Source organism: Apium graveolens, chromosome 5 (assembly GCF_009905375.1).
Source record: "Apium graveolens cultivar Ventura chromosome 5, ASM990537v1, whole genome shotgun sequence".
Classification (NCBI taxonomy): domain Eukaryota; kingdom Viridiplantae; phylum Streptophyta; class Magnoliopsida; order Apiales; family Apiaceae; genus Apium; species Apium graveolens.
In genome coordinates, this window is record NC_133651.1 from 129,936,414 (window position 1) to 129,957,685 (window position 21,272).

At 33.7% G+C, this 21,272-nt stretch overlaps 1 protein-coding gene across 3 annotated transcripts; it reads left to right on the forward strand.

Moving 5' to 3' along the window:
• The first annotated feature begins 3,896 nt into the window (after positions 1-3,896).
• Positions 3,897-20,712, forward strand: LOC141724498 (phosphoinositide phosphatase SAC2-like). Of its 3 annotated transcripts, none has more exons than XM_074526661.1 (16): positions 3,897-4,698; positions 5,882-6,086; positions 6,207-6,372; positions 6,913-7,135; positions 7,469-7,545; positions 8,735-8,922; positions 8,995-9,092; positions 9,278-9,411; positions 9,506-9,634; positions 10,608-10,995; positions 11,557-11,678; positions 11,754-11,861; positions 13,999-14,163; positions 16,671-16,802; positions 19,837-20,049; positions 20,250-20,712. In XM_074526661.1, the coding sequence occupies exons 1-15, from the start codon at positions 4,564-4,566 to the stop codon at positions 20,000-20,002; spliced, it is 2,436 nt and encodes an 811-aa protein (XP_074382762.1). In that variant the 5' UTR covers positions 3,897-4,563; the 3' UTR covers positions 20,003-20,049; positions 20,250-20,712. The 3 variants fall into 3 exon arrangements, with proteins under 3 accessions (XP_074382762.1, XP_074382761.1, XP_074382760.1); XM_074526660.1 differs by having other exon boundaries at positions 3,898-4,698; positions 5,882-6,077; positions 19,837-19,945; XM_074526659.1 differs by having other exon boundaries at positions 3,900-4,698; positions 19,837-19,945.
• Positions 20,713-21,272: the final 560 nt, after the last annotated feature.

The following is a 21,272-nucleotide window of genomic DNA, read 5'->3' on the forward strand; positions in this document are numbered from 1 at the left end:
ATAATTTACAAGTTGGGGGAGATTGTTAGATATATTTGAGATGTCATGTCTAATATGATTTGTGTTTAGTTTTCAGAACTTAACAACAAGACATATCAGGACTTACTGAAATCAGAACTTACTGAAGTCAGAACTTAATATCAGAACTTAAGGTGTCAGAAGATACATATCAGTACTTAAGTGCGGGAAGATTTTCAGATAAGGAATGCGGCTGATTTACAGGAGAATATCTGGACTAAAACAAAAGAAGATATGCATGAAGAGTTAGAGAACTAGAAGACTTGTAGAAGATATCTAATTGATATATTTTAAGGAGACAGAATTATATTCCATATCAATTAGAATATATCTTGTAACTGTGTACTATATAAACACAGCTTATGGTTTACACTATATGTGTTATCATTATCGAGAAGATTATATATTGTAACCTAGCAGCTCTTAGTGATATTTTTTTATCACTGAGAGAGAACAACAGTTCATATTGTAACAGAGTTTATTGAATATACTTGATCTTTGTTACATACTTGTGTTGAAATCGATTTGATTATATAAACACTATATTCAACCCCCTTCTATAGTATTGTATGACCTAACAAGACCCTTGCACGAGACGTCAGTGATCCGTGAAAGGAAACATATTATTATTTTTTAGGAACATTGTTAAGTGGTTTTTGTACTCGAGGAGACTGGAAATATATTAAGGTACGAAAACCTGGAGATTAGAAGGCCTGCAGGTACAGAGGAGTACAACTCAAGGATTTACAGAATTATTTTTTAATCAATCACCGATTTTCTATTAAATAAATAAATGGAAATCAATTCATTTATTTATTTAATTTTATATATCACAATTGATTTTAAAATAAATAAAATAAAAATTGATTTTCATTGAATGAATAAATGAATCTCAAAACATTTATTTATTTAATTTAATTTCTATATTTAATTTTGGAAAAATAATATTAATGTCTGAAGTTTAATTAGATAAATAAATAAAATCTTAAATTTATTTACTTATTTATTTTACTTCAAATTAGTATTATTTCTTTTAACCGGCCTTGCATGCATAGGTGCACAAATTTTATTGATTCAACATAAAATAATTTGTGTACAAGTTTAACAAATCAATTTAGAAGTGTAAATTGCATGGACATCTGTTTGGTTAAAAGAAAATGTCCCGAGTGGACAAAAGAAGCTCTGATCAGCATGTGCAAATTCGGAAAATGGCAGGGCAGCCTTCGGCTTTCTCTAACTCGCGCACCAGGCGCGTGGCGATCAAACCTGCACTCCTCCTTTCTTGTTTTTGGCGCGTGGTCAGCATAACTCCCACCTGGCTGCTGTGTTTGTTGTTCAGGAAATACAGTAATAAACAAATGCAATGCATCAACAAAACTTATGTACAAATAAATACACAAGCAATTGACTTGTTGTTGTTCAATGCAAGCATATGGTGGACCCCTAAGAAGCTACACTAAGACAACCAAACAGGGAAACAATTGAATAAAGCTTTGTGCAAAATGAAAGTTACAGGTTATATTTTTTTTGTTCCCACTCGCGCGTGACGCGCACGTATGGCGACTTCTTCCTCTATTTCTGTCGCGTAAAGCACACAATTCACTCCCTGACTGTTTTCCTTGTTCTTGTACGAAAAATAGATGCATGCACCTGTTGTTCACAAACAAAGAAAATATGCAAGAGTTATACTTCTACCACCAGGTGTCCATAGGAGAAATAATTTGTTAAGGCAAATGCGGCTACACTGATCGCCACACAGCCTCCTCCTACATGAGTAGTCGCCACAGAATATTTATCTCTAATGCTACTCTCCTTCTGATCGCCACACAGTATTCCTGGTACAAAAAATATAAGGACTAAAAACAACCACGTAGTCTCTTCTATCTCTCCTACATCCTACCATCTACAAAACCAAAGAATTGCAGCAAATTAAAAGACTTATAAGCAAAAACACTATCGAAGCTCTGCAGAATTTTTCTTGTAGAGTTAGTTAATTTCATTTATTGAAATTAAGGAGAGAAGTGTTGCCCAATTTATTTCACACCAATTAAAGCCTTACAAACTTGTAACACTCATTATTTAAAGCTCTCTTGATTGTATTTAATATTTTTTGATAGAAGTTTTAAATTCTTAGAGTGATAGATAGAACCCCAGATTGATAGATATTATTTTGGTTCTCTCTATATTTTTTGCTTCGAATTATTTATATTCGGAGTTGTAAGCAAACCTTTACGGTTTAATTTCTTAATAATAAGAATTATTCCGTGAATCTCTTATTGTTTGTTTATTTCATTATTGAGGTTTATTTTCCGCTGCAATTAATTTTAGAAAAATGAAGTACATACATTCACCCCCCTCTGTATGTACATTTGGACCTAACATGATTCGCCTCTAAAGGTGGGGGTTGCTGTGATTCAGATCAGGGATTCAAAGGATCCGCTGTGTCTGGGAGTAAGTTGAGTGAAGGAGAATCTCAATGAAGGATGAACTTGTCTGGGTAGTCCCATTCGGTGTTCCTTCAGGGACGTTGTTTCTGCTCTGTGTGTTCACCATGGTTGTTGTCGCTTTCCCACATACGACACTAAATGTAATCGGTAAAAAATTAGGGTGTATTTAATGCTAAAGTTCGTGAGCTAGCTTCAAGGCTCTGTTTGACTGCTCTCATTCTTCGTGATTCAATCCGCCTTCACAAAATGCCTACGTACCTTGATCTATGCCAAGGATCAAGTCAAAAAACGTAGTTCTGATTTGTGGGGCGAGACCCCTTATATAGGCATGAGATGCCATGAATTGAATTAGTGTTAGGAAACTTGGTGGTCAAGTCTCAGATTTAGAATGGATTTTGGAGTCCTAAAATGCAGGAAATTTATTCTTTATCCCATGAGGTTTCCTGGAGATCAGCCTCCAAGAAATTATATCCTCAATTGAACTCTATTTGTCAGCTGTTAGTTCAATTGAGGATATAATTTCTTGGAGGCTAATCTCCAAGAAACCTCGTAGGATAAATAATAAATTTTCTACATTTTAGGACTCCAAAATCCATTCTAAATCTGAGACTTGGCCACCAAGTCTCCTAACTCTAATTCAATTCATGGCATCTCATGCCTATATAAGGGGTCTTGCCCCACAAATCTGAACTACGTTTTTTGACTTGATCATTGACATAGATCAAGGTACGTAGACATTTTGTGAAGGCAGATTGAATCACGAAAAATGAGAGCAGTCAAATAGAGTTTTGAAGCTAGCTCACGAACTTTAGCATTAAATACACCCTATTTTTTTAAAGCGAACTCATGGTTTTGAGCCTCTCTAAATGGGCTTCTTTTATGACCCAAACCACGCATAATTAATTCCACATTAATTATGTAATCAAGAATTATATTATCCTCTATAAAAAATATAAAGTATATTTGGATAAATGAATAATATAATATAACATAATATTTTTCTTGAAATTTAAATATTATATATGAGAAAAATTTATTATATATATTATTTTGTTCGTTTCGGTTCTTACGATTCTCGGATATTAAGAATCGAAACGAACAGAGAATCAAAATTTCTCTAAAAATGAAATCAAATCGACCCAACTTAGTTAAGAGCCGAATTTGAAAATACTCGGTCTTAGATAGTGAGATTTAAAATCTCTGAATATATTTATAATTTTATAAATAATAACAGAAAAATATTTGTTTGCTGTTGAAGTTATTCGAACTTAAAAATTTAAATAATATATTGATAAAAGAATTTTTATTTGATCACATTTTTTTTTATATAATTTATAAATTTATATACTTCTTCCGCAACTAAACAAGGAATTTACATTATATACTTGTATCATCCAACATATACGTGGACCGAACAACTCCAAGTTGTGGTATTCATTTCATTTTGCTTCTCTCTCTCTCTGGATCTAAACTATAAGCCTACGTTTTTCCTTTCTCTCTCTAATCATCTATTTACTGTTTATACATACACCCCATCCTATACATACATTTCCTCTTTTACAAATCATCATCTTCCTCCTCCTTCGTATCCTCCACTATTTTCCATTTCTCTATATTTCCTGTTTTCTTTATTATTTATATAATTTCACCATCTTTTCTTTATTTTTTTCAACTTGATTTGAAAAATTCAAGCTTTACTATTACATATAATATTATATTCTTGTTGGTGAATCATATATTGTATTTTCTTAATTGTAATATCTTAAAGTTTTAATCTTTATTGTAAAGATCACAAAAGATTTGAACTTTGTTTGTGTAAATGTGAATAGGGGTGAAATTGTGTTGAATTAGGGTTTGATTGTGGTTGAATGGGAAGGTGTTTGATTGTTTATACAAAGGAAGAAACTTTGAATATAAAATTCAGTCAAATTTGGTTTAAGGCAGAAAAAGAATGCTATATTTGAAGCAACCAAGCTTCGTGTTTTGTTGATCATTTCTTTCTTGAATGCCCTTGTAGTCATTCCCGGGCTCGGGGCTCGGGATCTGCGTTAAACGAATAAGTACAAGTGATTTTTCTGTTAACAGTTGAGAATCGGAAATGGCAATGGAAGCTGAAAATGGAAATGAGGTGCACTTGCAAAATCAGGACATTGTTGTGGAGGAGCCTGGTTCTGATGTTAATGTTTCGCGTTCTGCCATTATGCAGAAGTTTCGGCTCTATCAGACTCATTCGGTAATCACTTTGAACTTTCTTGTGTCTTTGATTTTGATTATTGCTGATTGTTGTTTAAGCTTTTTTTTAGTAACTTGTAATTGTGTCTATGAAAGATTATTTTTTTAAGATCACGAGGTTTAATGTAATTGTTGTTGGTATTAAGTTGCACGTCCATTTTGTTAAGTTACAGTTGTCTGATTTTGAAGATCACAATGTTGAACTTAACCTATTTGAAGTTTTGACTTTGTAGTAAAGGCTGTGTTGGCATTTTTCATGTAAATTTAGCTAAAGGCATATGCGTCTTGGTAACCTGTAACGGTTTATTTTAGAATTTAGCGCGATGACTGTTAGTAAGCCGTTATTTATAGCGTCGTATTGATAACGACTTTAAAGTTGACCACTTCTATGCTTCCGTGTGCTGGGTTATTTGCTCTATTATTATTTATTAACAAATAAGCTTCACTTGGAAAAAAGATGAGTGACCGTTACTTTTCACTTACCTTTTAAGTTCTGCCTATCAATAAATAATTTCTTAAGAAACCAAAAGATCGTCTATGTGCCTGGCAATTCTAAAATGCTGCCTCAGCATTTATTTACTTTTGAACACGACGTAACCTTGTGAGACTTGGGAATATATAGGTCAAGTCTATTACTTGTTCGCTTGTTGCCTTCTTGTAACAAGATAAGGTTGATACTGTGTCTGTCTATTACTTGTCCATGTATTTTGGAATATTTAAAGTACAGAAACGATACTGAAAGTGGTTGAGGCAACAATTTTGAGAAAATGCTCAGAAGGAAACTTAACAATAATCTTTAGCTTGCTATCAGTATAAAGTCTGAAGCATCTCTAATTATTCACACCTATATATTAATGTACTTTCTTATCCACTGCAACTTCTAAAAGATAAGATAATCACAGATATTAACCAACTGTAAAAGTAAATCAATGTTATTAGCATATTGCTGGTTTCTAGAGCCTCTGATTTTTTCAGTTTTTTTTTTAAAAAAAATAACATTTTGACATTTGCCAATTTTACAAGCTGAGGACGAGTAAAATGATATGTTTTTGTTCATTTTACAAAATTTTGATATTTCACTTTTGTATTGATTCATCTAATTCTCATACTAACTTGTTATACATTGTTTCCAAAAGTTGTAGTACATGTCTAAATCACTTTCTTGGTCAAATATTTCAATGCAGAATTTTTATATGGTAGGAAGGAATAAGAGTAAAACATACTGGAGAGTTTTAAAGATAGACAGGTTGGAGCCTTTCGAGCTCAACATTCTTGAAGATTCTACTATATATACACAGAGACAATGTGCTGACTTGTTGAGGCGGATAAACGAGGGAAACAAATCCACAGGAGGTCTTAAGTTTGTCACAAATTGCTATGGTATTGTTGGTATGTAGGTTGTCAAGTGACGTTTCTTTTCGTTTTAGTAGGTTATCATGACCCAGGCCATGGGGAAAAAGCTAAGTATGAGAAACTATTTTAATGATGTTTCTCTTTGCTGCTTTCTAGGTTTCATCAAGTTTCTGGGGCCGTATTACATGTTGATTATAACTAAACGGAAGCCAATTGGTGCTATTTGTGGTCACACCATCTATGCTATTTCCAAGAGCGAAATACTTCCTCTTCCAAATCCTGCAGTTCTAGCAGATATGGTTATTTCCAAAAATGAAAACAGGTGATCTTCAATCTACGTGTAGATAATAATATTTCCTTAAATGGTCTTTTTCCAAAAAAATTGTAACTGTAGTTGACTAGGTTGCAAGCACAGTTCATGTGATAACCCTTAGTTGTTCGGCACTCGTAATTAACAATATTAAAAGAGGGAACAATCTCCTATGAATATGATTCGAACCTCATTTTCTAATCACATACATGGGTTTCCTCATGTATTTTGGCATGTCTACCAAATACAGAAAGAATGAAGTCGATTTTTTTAACACGTTTTGAAATTATAATTCCAGATATATTGTCTTATCATCCATTTGTTTATTGATTTCAACTGAGTTGTAGTTTTATCTAGCTGCTTTACTATTTCAGTTCATTTCTTAAATATACTTTAGCAAGGTTTATGCATTGAGTTGGCATTAAGAGAACTTTGCTTCTAGCCATCATAGACAAGCCTTGGTGTGCTGTATCTTTTCATCCTCATTGTTTATGTAATTATTTCTTGTTGTGCCAGCACTGATTTTTAGTTTCTAAACCTTTGATGATACAGATACAAGAAGCTCTTTTGTACTGTGGATCTCACGAAGGACTTCTTCTTCAGCTATTCATACAATGTCATGTGCAGTTTTCAGAAGAACATGTGTGACGATGTGGCGGAGAAGGTCCTCTACGAAACCATGTTTGTCTGGAATGAATTTTTGAGTCGTGGCATCCGGAATCTAGTGAAGAACACTTTTTGGACTGTAGCCTTGGTCTATGGATTTTTTAGACAGGTGATGGTTGTTTGTCATTTATATTGTGTATGATCTGGTTTGTTCCAATGACTAGAATATAGAACTAGTAATTTGTAGCCTGTCTTATATAATGTGTAGACTAAAGTAATTTTTTCATTAACAATTTTCTTAGAAATGTGGTAGCATAGAAAAGCTAGTTGTCTGTGCACGGCAATGATTTTTTTCCCTCTTCAATGTATATTCAGAAGACCTAAAAAATCTTATGTTTTTTCTTGTCAAACACAAATTGTTGATTATAGATATTGCACATTATAATTTCTTGATTAGTTCTGTGTATGCTGAATTTGATAGCTCTTTGTTGTTGAATGCCAGACTACACACTCATTCTCTGGGAGGGACATTAAACTGACTCTTATAGCAAGACGTTCACAGTATTATGCAGGAACAAGGTTGGCATCCATACAATATTAATGTAGAGCTTGTTAATCTGAATATGTCACTTAATGAGGCATTTTAATATTGTTAATTTGTGTGTGCGTGCGTGCATGTGTGAACACTGAACCATTGCATTACAAACATGTTCTGGAGCTTGATGGAAGGGAAACTATATTACTTAGATCCAACCGAGTGATGAAAGATATGATGATGCCTATATTTTACTTGCTAAATACATCCTTGTTCTGAAGAACTTGTTAACTCTGAATGTGCACTTATTGAGGCATTGTAATGTTGTAGATCTGAGTGTGTGCTTCTGTGAACATTGTATTGCAAGCATGTTCTGTAGCTTGATGGAATGGAATCTATAAAACTTGGATCCACCCAAGTGATGTAAGGTGCCAATGACTATATTTTACTCGGTAAATACATTCCCCAACAAGAACAGATTGTAATGTGACAGACTTTAGTGATTGGTTGGCTTGTAAACATGAGCACTGCTATGCCTTAAGATGTTGAAGTTGTTGTATTTAGGAATTTAAGGAGGAACCCCGAGGGTGGACAAATTCCTGCAGGAAGTGTTTAGTGAATATCTGTTCAGCAGGTTGCTACAATAAATGCCATAAAGTCCTTTGCTGCAGGACTATATGAAGTTGAACAATGTTCATAATGTAACTATTCTTTCTAAATAAAAGATAAGGACCTGTATCACTTTTTTCCTATTATGTTAGGAGAAGGGCTAATGTTTATTACAATGTCTAGTTACACAGTTTACCTAATTGTATACTATCTTTTGTTTACTTGGTGGTTTTCTATTGATGCCAATTTTACATATGATTGGATGTGTTTTTGTATTGTCTTGGCCAAGGCTGTACTGAATGCATAGCTTATTGAGGCCATATCACATTCATTGTCCGGGCGAATGCTTGTAATACAAGAAAATGCTTTAGGAAAAGGGATATTTAATAGCCTAATACGTTTATTTAGGTGGAAATGAATTTAAATATGTTTATTGGTGTCTATCTGTTTGAAAGTCAGATGCTTAGTACTTCTCTCATGTAACCTATTACACGGGCTTCTCCCCTTTCGGACTGTCTTTCGCAATTGTTATTGTTATCTCAAATTGGAGCATTGATCTTTCAGAAAGAGTTATTCTTGCATTTCTTATATGTTGGTTGTCTGTTTTTTCCTTATTTGATATAGGTATTTAAAGCGAGGAGTAAATGAGCACGGAAGAGTTGCTAATGATGTAGAGACAGAACAAATTGTGTTTGAGGATGCTTCCGAAGGGTTTTCTATTCAAATTAGTTCCGTTGTTCAAAATCGTGGGTCAATTCCACTTTTTTGGTCGCAGGAAACATCACGCCTAAATATCAAACCTGATATTATATGTATGTTAGTGCATTTGCTTGGAATTTCAGAGGTTTAGTTTGAAATTCTTTACTGATATTGTCTTTTTCCAGTGTCTAAGAGAGATCAAACCTATCAGGCGACTAGACTTCACTTCGAAAATCTTGTGGAGAGATATGGAAATCCTATAATAATCCTAAATTTAATAAAGGTAAGGAGTTAAAGTGTGGAGGGATCTTTTGGTAAATAATTTTTATACTGTTCCCAGAATTCTGGTTTGCATATTAATATTTTTAAAATGCTAAACACTTTAACTCTGACTGTAAAAAAAGTGTGAGTGTAACATGTTTATTAATTTTAACACTTAGCTGAGAAATATATGATTTGGATTTACAGACAAATGAAAAAAGGCCTCGAGAGTCTATTCTTCGAACGGAGTTTGCCAATGCTATTGAAATCATTAATAAAGACTTGTCAGAGGAGAATAATCTCAAGTTCATTCACTGGGATTTGAACAAACACTCTCGGAGGTTTTCCTGTTCTCTATTCAGAATTCTGATAAAACATCCTTGTGAATAATAATCTGACTTCACTTTATCTTTGTCATCAAACCTTCATCTTCAGGCAAGCTACAACTGTATTGCTAAGTTTGGGCAAAGTGGCTGCATATGCATTGACACTTACCGGCTTTTTCTATTGTCAAGTAACACCAGACTTGATATCCGAGGGGCCGGTAAACTGGCCTGATTTCAAGTGAGTTTTTTCCACCCTGTTCACCAGTTTTGAAGTTATATGTGAAATCTTTGTGTAAGATGTCATATGTGCATAATATTTACTTGTTTAATTGTTATATTCATCCAATAAGATATGTATGTGAATTGATTATTCTATTTGACTCTGGATCTACTCCAAGGAAATTTTGCACCGGCTTGTTTTATTCCATCCTTTTGGACATTCTCGATAAATCTTTCTTTTGTTGATGAGTTAACCTCAACAAAACTCTGCATTTAACGTACCAGTATGTTTCGTGTAAATTTGTCATTTGTGCCATTCATTAGAGTACAGCAAAGCCTGGTTTTGCATGTAACATCCAGCAACCCAGTCTTACAAACTTGTTAAGCCTATTCTTGGGTCAATATTCCTATCCCGGTTTTCTTTTCATTAAGATACCCACTTTAAAGTGAATAGAATAATGTGAATACAGAGACTCCTTGTGTCACTAAATGACCAACTCTACCAAAACCCAACATGTTCTGGATAGCCACTAAACGGACTTATACATTTAATACTCGCCTCGCTCAAAAGCCTATAAAGGTAAAGAGTGGTTCACCAGAACGCACCCACCATGGGAAAGAAGATATATACTAAGGAGCAGCAATAGAGTTGTTAATTATAGTTAATTATAAATTGCGGATTTTATACCTAAACATGCCATTTATGCGGCCTGAGTTTGTAATAAATATTTTAATTGTTTGCAGTCCATTTATAGCACTGAAAAATGTTTTTGACTTTCTCAGAAATGTAAAATATATCTATCAGCTAGTAGGTTGACTATCTGGTATGAATTAATGTATATTGTTGCCCAGTACCCATATTAATACCAATGCCAAACTGCACAATTTTGCAATGGTAAAATGGATGTTTAATTGACCTGTTTCATCTCCTTTTTCTCTTGCTTTAAATGTACTGGTGAGTAATGACAATATCAATATATTTATCACCGCAGGAACGTTGTTTATGATAACATGTATCCACCAACACATCGCGACATCAATAAGGAGAGACACTGTGACGATGACCCTGAGGATGGCAAAAATGTTGAGAAAATATTAAATGGAGATAGTAATGTTGATAATGAGGAATATTATGGCAAGTCACCCTTGTTCCAGAAGGGTGTTCTTAGGACTAATTGTATAGACTGTTTAGATCGCACAAACGTTGCCCAATATGCATATGGTTTGATTGCTTTGGGGCAGCAACTGCATGCATTAGGAGTCAAAGATTCCTCCAAGATAGACCTTGATGATCCTTTGGCTGACGACTTAATGAGGTTCTATGAGAGAATGGGTGACACTCTGGCACATCAATATGGTGGCTCAGCTGCACATAACAAGGTATTCGTTTTTCCAATAAGATAAACTCATTAAATGGCTTAATATGATTTTGCAATTAAATGGGAACTTGATTTTGAAACAAAGAATTTCCATATGCATTCAACCTCTCTGAATAAGAAGTGACCCATTGCAAAAGATATGGGAAATTCTATTATCCTTTCTTTCTTTATTATCCCCTTACTCTTTAAAACATATATTGACAATATCCTTTTAGGGACGAAAGGATCATAATATGCTGAATAGTCCATCTTGAGGGTTGTTCCAAGTGCATCCAGAAAGGATGGAACCTCGTTTGATGTTTAGCAGAGAGGTTGAAAAACCTAAAAAGATGATTATATAATTTAGCAAAGTATAGTTATTTTTACATATTTTCTGTTTATTCTGCTTGAAAATTTTAGTTTCTAGTGTGCTCTGAACTCTGTTGCATTTAGGTTCCTGATTATCTCTCTTTGTGTTCTTGACGGCTGCTTCTGTTATTTTACCGTTCATATTTATTATTAGGTACTTTGATGATTTGGTCCTGAAATATTCCTAACACCTTCATTATTTTTTTATGCATAGATCTTTTCTCAGAGAAGGGGGCAGTGGAAGGCTGCAACACAATCCCAAGAGTTCTTCAGAACTCTCCAGCGATACCTTAGCAATGCTTACATGGACGCTGAAAAACAAAGTGCTATTAACTTGTAAGTCGGTACTTGTTTTTCATCAGGTATAGAATTGCTTGTAATTGAATATGATAGTAGATGACTATTTGGCAGATTCTTGGGTTCTTTTCAGCCACAACATGAAAAGCCTGAAGTCTTAGAGCTAAACTACAACCAGCATTATAATGTATACCGGAATGGCCAAGCTGATGAAAATGGAAGGTATGGAATAGCTAAATTTCATTTATTATCCATGTTTCTGAATCTTTGGCTCATCATATTTCTTGAGTCACGATTCGGAGCAAAGGGATTAATCCCAATGGTTACTGCTTGGGATGGCATAATTTCTCAGAAAATCGGTCAAACCGAACCAGCCAAACCGAAATTTTAGTTTAATTTTCAAGCTGGTTTAGTTTTGGTTTCACATATTGGAAGAGTCGGATTAGTATGTTTTTGTGTGTGGTTTACACTCCCGAGCCAACCGTTTGGCTCACTGAACTGACTGACATAGAAACTTGGGCCTATTCATAATTTTTTACCTCTTTGTACAGACATGTTATCTTCCCCAATCTTTCCCTATCTCTCTCCTAGTCTCAGTCTGCCATCATAACTAACAAGTAACAATTGATTCATATCTAAGTTCGTGAATAGTCATCCATAAAAGTATGCTTAGGCAGTTCTTTCGCTGAGCACAACAGAATGAATAGTCGCCGACGACAATGTAATCGTAGAAGGGGAATCGGGAGAGCACATTTTTATTATTATAAAAAGCATAAATTACTAAATTTCAGTCTAGAAGCTACTTCAGTTTCACGATCCAACTCCATTGGTTCCAGTTTCATTTCCCACATGCTCCATGAATCGTTCATCAATGCGTTCTTTATTACTGTAGATTGTGTTCTTTTGTTTGCAAGTGCAGGTGACTAATTTCACTGTACAAATCTTGTGTATAACGGATTTAAGAACTTCTTTGGACCATGCTATTTGGTTCATTTTTATCCTCAAAAACTGGCTGATGCTCATCCGTAGTTAGTGCCTTAGGGGCTGTTTACTTCAACTGTTTTCCAAAAAAAATTTCTAAGAAAATTGGAAAAACAAAAGACATGTTCAAATACAAAATTTTCAAAACCAAAAACTGGAAAAATAGAAAACACGGTTTTCCCGTGTTTTCCAAATTATAACTACAAATATGAAAAGTGTGGAAAATAACATTTTGATGTTTTCTAAACCTAGAAAAGTGAAAAAAACGTGAAAAGCCTAAACCGCTTGGATCTCTCATATACAAAAACATTTTATATTTTAATTTTTTAAACTTTATATGGCCCATTAACAATTTACTTAGAAAGTTAAAAAAAAAGTAGTGAATAAACAACCAATATATTACAAACTTCACTTTGGAACTTTTAAATTTTCAATACTATAATACATATTTTTAAATTAAAAAGTATAATACATATTTGTAATAAAAAATTTCAAAATAGTTTAGTCTAACAATTATTTTGTTAGTTTGATTAATATTAATATTTACATTATAAGAGGGAGTTTGATAATATAATAACTAATAACGTATATGTTAGAAAAATAAAGAAGGGACTCCTGACTAGAACTTAGTTATTAGTTATTTCATAAAATATTATTTAAAAAAATTGTATATAATTATTAATTGGATTATTTATTAAAAGCTCCAAAATTGTATATATATTTAGTCATATAATTAGAAAGTTTCATTATTCAACCTATTTCAGAAAACTGTTTTATACTTTATTTGTCATATTTAATTATATTTTATCTAAAAAAGTTATTTTAAACATGTTAAAGAAATATGTATATACAATTAAATTGTGAAATGTTTAAATTATTTTACTGGTTGCTCTTCTATATATTTACTCAAATTATATCGTCATTTATCTAATATTTTTAAGAAAACAGAAAACTGATCATATATTATTTTAGCATTTGGAACATATTCTCTCAGTTTTCAACTGTTTTCTTAGAAATGAAAATTTTAGAAAATTTTAGAAAAACAGAAAATAGAAAACTTGAAAAATTTTCTACAACAGCCCCTTAGTGATTGATTACCCGTATTCCCTCTTTTATCAAAGCTAACGAGGGTTCAATTTTGACTTGGGACATATTGTCTCGAGTATTTACCTGTATACAAGTGAATGTGCAGTGCTTCACAAGCATGAAGCTCTATGAAGGATGATCCATGTAGTTTCATCTTTTCAGTGTAATAGATCTTTTTCAGCGAAGGAGCACTATTACCACTATATATTCCTCTTCTGTGATGAAATATCTTGCTCTCTAGTAACTGAAATTTGTGATATTAATGTGATTATTTTTTCTATTTTCCGTGAAGGTCTTTTTTCCGGAGATCCATCTCAGATGGGAACATACTTCGTAAAAGCAGATTGCCTGGGTCCGCCTCTAGTGATGACTTTTCTAAGGCTGAAGATACAAGTAAAGGGCATAGCGAGTCAACACCAGATGTATCAGCTTGTGAGGCTGATGTGACATTCTCAAGGTCTGATCGTATTTCCTCGAACTATGTTCCATTTACTCGTAGGATATTCATGTACTGATTTTCTACGAGGAAGTCCGTAGTAGTAATTGCCAGTGTTGTTAAAGGCGCGCCGAGGCGCACGAGGCGCAGCGAGGCGCACTATCAGCGCATAGTTCTTACCGAGGCGCAGCGCCTTCAATGATGCGCGCGCCTAGACCCCTGAGGCGCGAGGCGCAACGAGGCGCAAAAAACAGTAAAAATAGTCAAAAACAGCCCTAAAGCCCATACTTTTTTAAGCCTATAAGTGTTTAGAAATTCATGTTATCAATAATAACAAAAGTGAAGATATATCCTTACATAAACATAAATATTCTACTTCTTTTCTACTCAGTAAAGCAGTGTGTGTATTATGTATATATATAATTTAAATAAATATATATATATATATATATATATATTGGGTGTGTATACAAATATATATATATAGTGTATATTCTTACGGCTGTAGTGTTATACATACTAATATACCATGTATTTACTTGTTCTTTTGTGTTTCCGGCTACATACTAATATATATGTATGAATTTACACTGTAAAGGAGCAATGACTACCGAAAAAAGTGATAGTAAAAAACTATGTTACTCGGACTCTTCATTTTACCTCCGAGTACCCGTGTCGGACACTCGACACTTGGACATGGACATTCGAACTCGGACACTTATTTTAAGCCAAAAACATTTATATTTTTCAAAATGTTACCGAGTCCGATACCTGGACATGTGTCCATGTCGAACACTTCTAGCCGAGTCCTAGTAACATAGGTAAAAAAATTAATCCAACATGGAAGTTCCTATAGGTTTCATATTCCTATTTGTGGTGTTTTTGCATAATTCTATAATAAATAATTTGTTTTCTAAATAAATTCTTTTCACTTCGATAAGGCGCGTGCCTCGCCTCGCGCCTCATCGCCTAGGCTTCAAGGGACCCTAGCGCCTCGGTGCGCATCTCGCCTTTAATAACATTGGTAATTGCTCGATGTTTAATGAATGCGTCGTTATTCAATTTGCTGATTATGAGGTATTTAGAGATGATATAATGGAGAATCGTTAATGATTTGAAGTATAAAATACTGGATTATATTGTTCATTTGTTCCTCAGTTTCGGGGATTTCTATATATTCTTCTTGTATTATCATGTCTTATGGGGATTGTGAAACTCTACATTTTATGTGTTAAGACTACACTACGTTTCATGTGTTAAGACGTACTGGGAGTCTAAAGATGGTTAGAGATATATTGCTTCCATTTGTACACATTGGTAGTAAATTTTGTTCTCCCAAAAACTTGAGATGGTTTATATTTTTACTCATGACAAGATGACTTCACCAGTCCATATCCTCAATTTAACTCACGTATGTCAAATAAAAATCATCTTCATATTTATCGTGGGAACCGGCAGTGGAGAATTCTGGAAGTTACTCCTAACATCTTTCTGGTTGATCCGTAAGTTCCAACACATCTGGATTGGTCTGGGCTTTGATGTCCTTGGTAAACTGTAACTCCTCAAATCTAAGTTCCACTGACCTAACATGTATGAGATAGTTTCAACAGAAGACAATAGATTTGGAGGATTGTACCTTTATATATCTTGTTCCAGAGAGATTATGCTTTTTCGGTACATGTGATGCACAGACTGCAAGTATTTTTCAGGACCTGTGTTTGTGCATCACAGAATAACTTTTCGTAATGTTACCCCCCCTTGACTTCCGGTTATTGCAAGTAGGACTGATTTATATTATTTGACTGGATTTTTTGACTAATTTCATAAGGTTGGGTTCAATTTAGTATTTAAGGTCCTTTCTAGTAATGTTGTTTGTAGAAATCAAGGCCTTCAGGTATTAATACTGCCTTCTAATGTGATAAACAGTTATGAACACTGAAGTTTTTGCAATCTTTGGCATTTGGAGTTCTTGCTTTTTGGGACTTGCTGTTAATGTTGTATTCAAAGCACACATTTGGGTGTATATAATTAAACATATAATGTCGTAGTAGTTTTGCATTTACCGTTGATTTTAGGTATTATATTATTAGTTACATGTAGTAAGAGTAGTGTCCTGAAAAGCTTCAGGTGGATTTAAGCTGTCACCTAAACTGTTTAAGCATCCGATCAAATATGTAGGATAAAAATCATTTATGAACTTACCTTTTATTTCATAATTAGTAATCTTCTCCCCTACCAAGAACATTTCTTATCTTTGTCCCAGATTTGCTTGATTATTTGTAAAGTCAAAGTTTTCCTGCCCTCATTTTTTCTATATTGTTAGTATTTCCTACGATTAATGTTTATATGTTTCATCAATTCATCTCAAATAGTTTTGTGCTCAAGTTATTATTCTGCGACATTTGACTCTTTAACGTGGTCAAAATCTTAGTACAGATATACCCCCTAGGCGCATCTCCTATAGTTTTGTGCTTCAATTATTGTCCTGCGAAATCTGACTCTTTAACATGCTCATAATCTTATTACAGATTTACCCCGCAAAGGCCTCGAAAGCAGCATTATGGAGATGATGACAATAGAGATGCATCTGACTACTCAAACTTTATAGATCTTGGCTGGCTTTCCTCCTCTTCGAGCTCATGTGAAGAGTTGTTTGACAGGTAATTCTTTAATAAGTGTTAATGGACATAACTGTACAGTCAGCACTGAGTTGAATTATAAATGAAGTGGCTCATTTGTAACTTTCGGAGCAGGAAAAAAAAGAGAGATATATTGATGAATGCAGCAGCTGAACCAATGCTTCTTTTAGCTGTTCGCTGTTTTGGCCATGACCAACACTATGTTTGTCACTCCTATAAATAAAGGGTCTTTATAGGCAGATATTCATGTACTCAAAAGCAGTCAGACAAATTGTCTGGTAGTTTTTCTTTCATTAAAGATTTTCCCTTGCTTTATATTTTATTTAAGTTAAAGATAATGAAGGATTTTATTAATCAAAGTACTACCCTTCTGTAGAAACCGTAAAAAAGATAGCCATGGAGATCATTTGTATAGATTGTGTTGGGGTTTAGGGTGATAATGGAATGCTAGTCGTAAATCAAATAGATGCCAAATGTATGTATAGCTATCAACAGACTCATAATTAGGGTTTGGTGCATGATGTCTGGATAAGGTCTTGATGTTCATATAAAATTTCAGTAATTATGGTCAGTTAAATGAAGGAATTCTACACAGAATACAGTATTCTTTGAGGCGCTATACGTTGACAAACAGTAAACGAAATATATTTTAAACTTACTTCAAAAACAGATGAAGTAATCCTAGAAGTGATTAGCATTTTTACGTTTTAAAAATTTAGTGTTGGGTTTAAGTAACTGAATAAGTTGGAATGATATTTAAGCGGAAAGTTTGCAGAGTTGTTCTTGAAATATACTCCCTCCGTCCCTCCCAATTGTTATTGTTTCTCAGAGAGTGTTCGGCACGCATTTTAAGATGAATAAAAAGTATAGTTTTATAATTTTTTTTAAAAAATTTCTTTTTCTGAATAAAAGTTTAAACATTCTATTTTTATTCAGAAAAAGAAAATTTTTAAAAAAAGTTTCAGAACTATACTTTATATTCATCTTAAAATGCGTGTCAGACACTCTTTCAGAAACAATAACAATTGGCCGGGACTGAAGGAGTATCCTTGATGTCAAAAGGTTGGTAGTCCATTTGCTTATATTTATTGAATGTTCATGTCATCTTGGCTTACTCTTACCTGAAACAGGCAATCCATTTTAAAATTAAATTATATATTTTGCTCTAGATCCGACAAGGGAGATATTTATGATCGGATGAAGTTAGTGATAAAATGCAGTGTGGGAGAGGAAAGCAAAAGGGTTATAACGACATATTGGTATTTGACAGTCTAGTCCCCATCTTAGGGACCGACATATTATAATTATGTGAATTCTTACTATCAATGGTGGGTATGTGGATGCTAGGCAAGTAGGTATGTCACATATTATAATTATGTGAATTCTTACTATCAAAAGGGTTATGTGGTTTGATTAGTTTATATACAAGGGCTTTGCAAGAGCATGACAAATTAAATGACATTTATTTAGGCCTAAGTTAGATGTTTTCCAAAATGGCAATATGCATACGTTTGATCTTCGTGTAGATTTTTCTAGGATGTAAATTAATGTTATACATGGTCTCCAAATATAGAGTGTAAGTGTACTAGCATTATTGGAACAAAAGGTTAACTTCTATTAAAGTTAGTCCATTACTACCGGTATCATTGGATCGGAAGATCGATTTTTATTAACGTTGGTTCATTAGTATGTCATATCCGGGTCTCATACTAGACTCAATACAGTTTCACACAACTTGTGATATGTGTGTAAACTATCTTCTAATCTTTCTGTGTTCGAATAATAATTTAAAGTTGTTGTTTTTTAATTATTAGTTATTGGTTATTAGGATAAGCAGAATTAGAAAGTTATCACATGACTATCTTTTAGAAGTAGTTGTCCCAATGTATTAGTGTATAAAAACAAGCTTATGTATTCGGAATTTTATGATTGAGATGGTAAAGTTTTTTATCCTAGCTTGATTTTTTATGTTTCCAACTAAACCTACAAATGGTATCAAGAGCCTTAATGATCTTACAAGGGCACATGATAATTTGAGGGAAAACATAGCGATGACTTCAAACAACTCTTTACAAGCACAAAACAAAGGAGAGCGATGAGAAACAAGGAAGCTCAAAATTCTGTTGAAAGAGCATTTTTTACAAAACAATCAAAAGAGAAAATAAGTTTTTTTCAATGCGGTCATTGTAAAAATGAGCATGGAAAAATAGTTGTTGACATAGGGAAAACCTCAATGCTTTGATTGCAAGAGGTTTGGACATGTGCAAAAGTATTGTAGATATAAGACGGAAGAATGTGTCAATAATACATAAATTATTGACAAAGAGAATTGTTTTGAATTTGGTGAGACGTGCTCAGGGGTGTAAGTTTGTGAGACGTGCACTAACATGGAACTGATGAGAAGTGCATCAAAATGTGAAATTGGTGAGGAGTGTACATAGAAGCAATCATGGAGAGTACTTCTGCAAAAATGATAATGATGGGAAGTACATCATTGGTTTAACCAAATTTTAGTTATTTGAATTAAGAGGGAGTGTTAATAATTTAGAGTTTTACTTATTTCAAGTTGTTTTTTAATTATTAGTTATTGGTTAATACAATAAATAGAATTAGTTACAATGATTAGGATGAATAAATAGTAGAGATAGTTATTGAAAGTTTTTTCATGCGACTATCTTTTAAAAGTAGTTAGCCCAATGTATTCAGAATTTTATGATTGAGATATCAAAATCTTTGTTCCTAGAATGTTAATATCTGTTTTTTTGTTAAACCAACATTCTGCAACTGTCCTGTAAAACTAAGGTTGTTTTTATTTATTCGTTGCCAAAATAGGCAAGAGAATTACCTGATGATAAACAACCTAATAAATAAATTGATTACAGTTGCTTTTAGGTCCGTCGTGTTCAAAAAGTGGTGGTATCTTTCATAATACTGGCCTTATTGATCTTGAACCAGTACTTAGCTGACTTTTTAAGCTGGGAGTGCTATTGCTGAAGTTTTTATAATCCTGTATATCCATAAAAATTCAAATTCCAATCCATTTTTCTGACTGCAGGTCAACGGCGATGAATTCGTCAGTTGCCACATTGTCAACTGAAAATCTAGTCAACGAACTAGTTGGAGAGACTACTCCATCCACCAGTGGATATGGCTCTAGCATGAAGGTCAGTATTGTTGTTGTCTCTTGCGTTGGATACCATCATACATTATATGCTAAATAAGGTTGGGTCGACGAAATTCTTGAGCAGAAAGAGTTGCATTGGCGATGGTAGGTGCAGTTCTCATGTTATGAAAACAATATCTTTGTTGTTAGCACTTAGCATATTGTTTAGTGAACAGAGTACGAAAAAAGTAACAATAAAACTTGAAACAAAATTCCTTTCTTCAGTCTCCATTTAGTTGTACAGTTACTTAATAGGCTATCTAAAATTCCTGCTAATCGGTATGAGATTTGTGTTATATTATCAGGTGAGGGAGATGATTGGGACAGAGCTGTCCTGTGATGAAAATCAAAATGAAGAAGTTCTTGATGAATTTTCAGACAGTTTTGTTCGCTGGGTAACCCAGGGGGAGACACTTTGCTTCTGATACCATCATGAGCTTCCGCCAGGTTTTAAGCTGAACACACCATCCTGCAGATGCTTTAATTGCACAGAGAAATGCGTGTAAATGACAGGGAAATTTATAAACGACGAATATATAGAGCATCACCATTTACAGGAAAATTGTCATGAAAAAAAATCTTTACCCTTGCAAATGATATCGCAGAATTATTATGAGCATGAATGCCTTGTTAAGTATACAAGAGTAAATAACCATCGGTTTTATAAATTTTTCAGCACTTTCTTAAGCATTCTGTATGTTTCCATTGTAAATATTAAATTTCAACTAAAGGGAGCTCACTGTTGTGTACTTTCTTTGATTCTTTACACTAACACTCCCTGCCATAAATGCTCGAAATTTCTTCTTACCTGGATGCAGGCCTTTCACAACGATATTTGGACGTTAAGTTGGGGGATACAACTGCACTTTTAAGCTAGTAGTGTGCTTAATCTATTTTAATGCTCACAGTTGTACTGAAATGTGTTTAAGATGACTTTCGGCACCAAGACATTAGTATTATACAAGGACTAGGGTGCGGTGTGGGCAACTTAAAGTGTGAACCCTGAATTCCAAAGTTGTTTCAGATTTGGTTCTTACTTAGAGTTGAATCTAGTAGTACTCCATATTAAGTCGGAATCGAAAGTATACAAGTCCAATTAGTAAGTATTCCATGCTCTTTAAATAAGGTATTATATTTGAGTAGTGCAAGGTAACTCAGATTCGTTCCCCAACTTTTTTATCAAATGAAGTGGCATATACGTGAAGTGTTTTGATTTAGGGGCTCATATGTATAAACACATGCTTTATATCATTTTCAGGAAACTTACTAATTACACGATTGGCACATCAGCATTTGGGGGAGAATTTGGGGTTTTTAGCATTTTCCAT

Coding starts and splice junctions, on each gene's coding strand:
- LOC141724498 (XM_074526659.1), top strand. CDS start 4,564: ATGGCAATGGAAGCTGAAAATGGAAATGAGGTGCACTTGCAAAATCAG. Junction 9,412..9,505: donor TTGAACAAACACTCTCGGAG/GTTTTCCTGTTC, acceptor CTTCATCTTCAG/GCAAGCTACAACTGTATTGC. Junction 19,946..20,249: donor GATATGGCTCTAGCATGAAG/GTCAGTATTGTT, acceptor TTATATTATCAG/GTGAGGGAGATGATTGGGAC.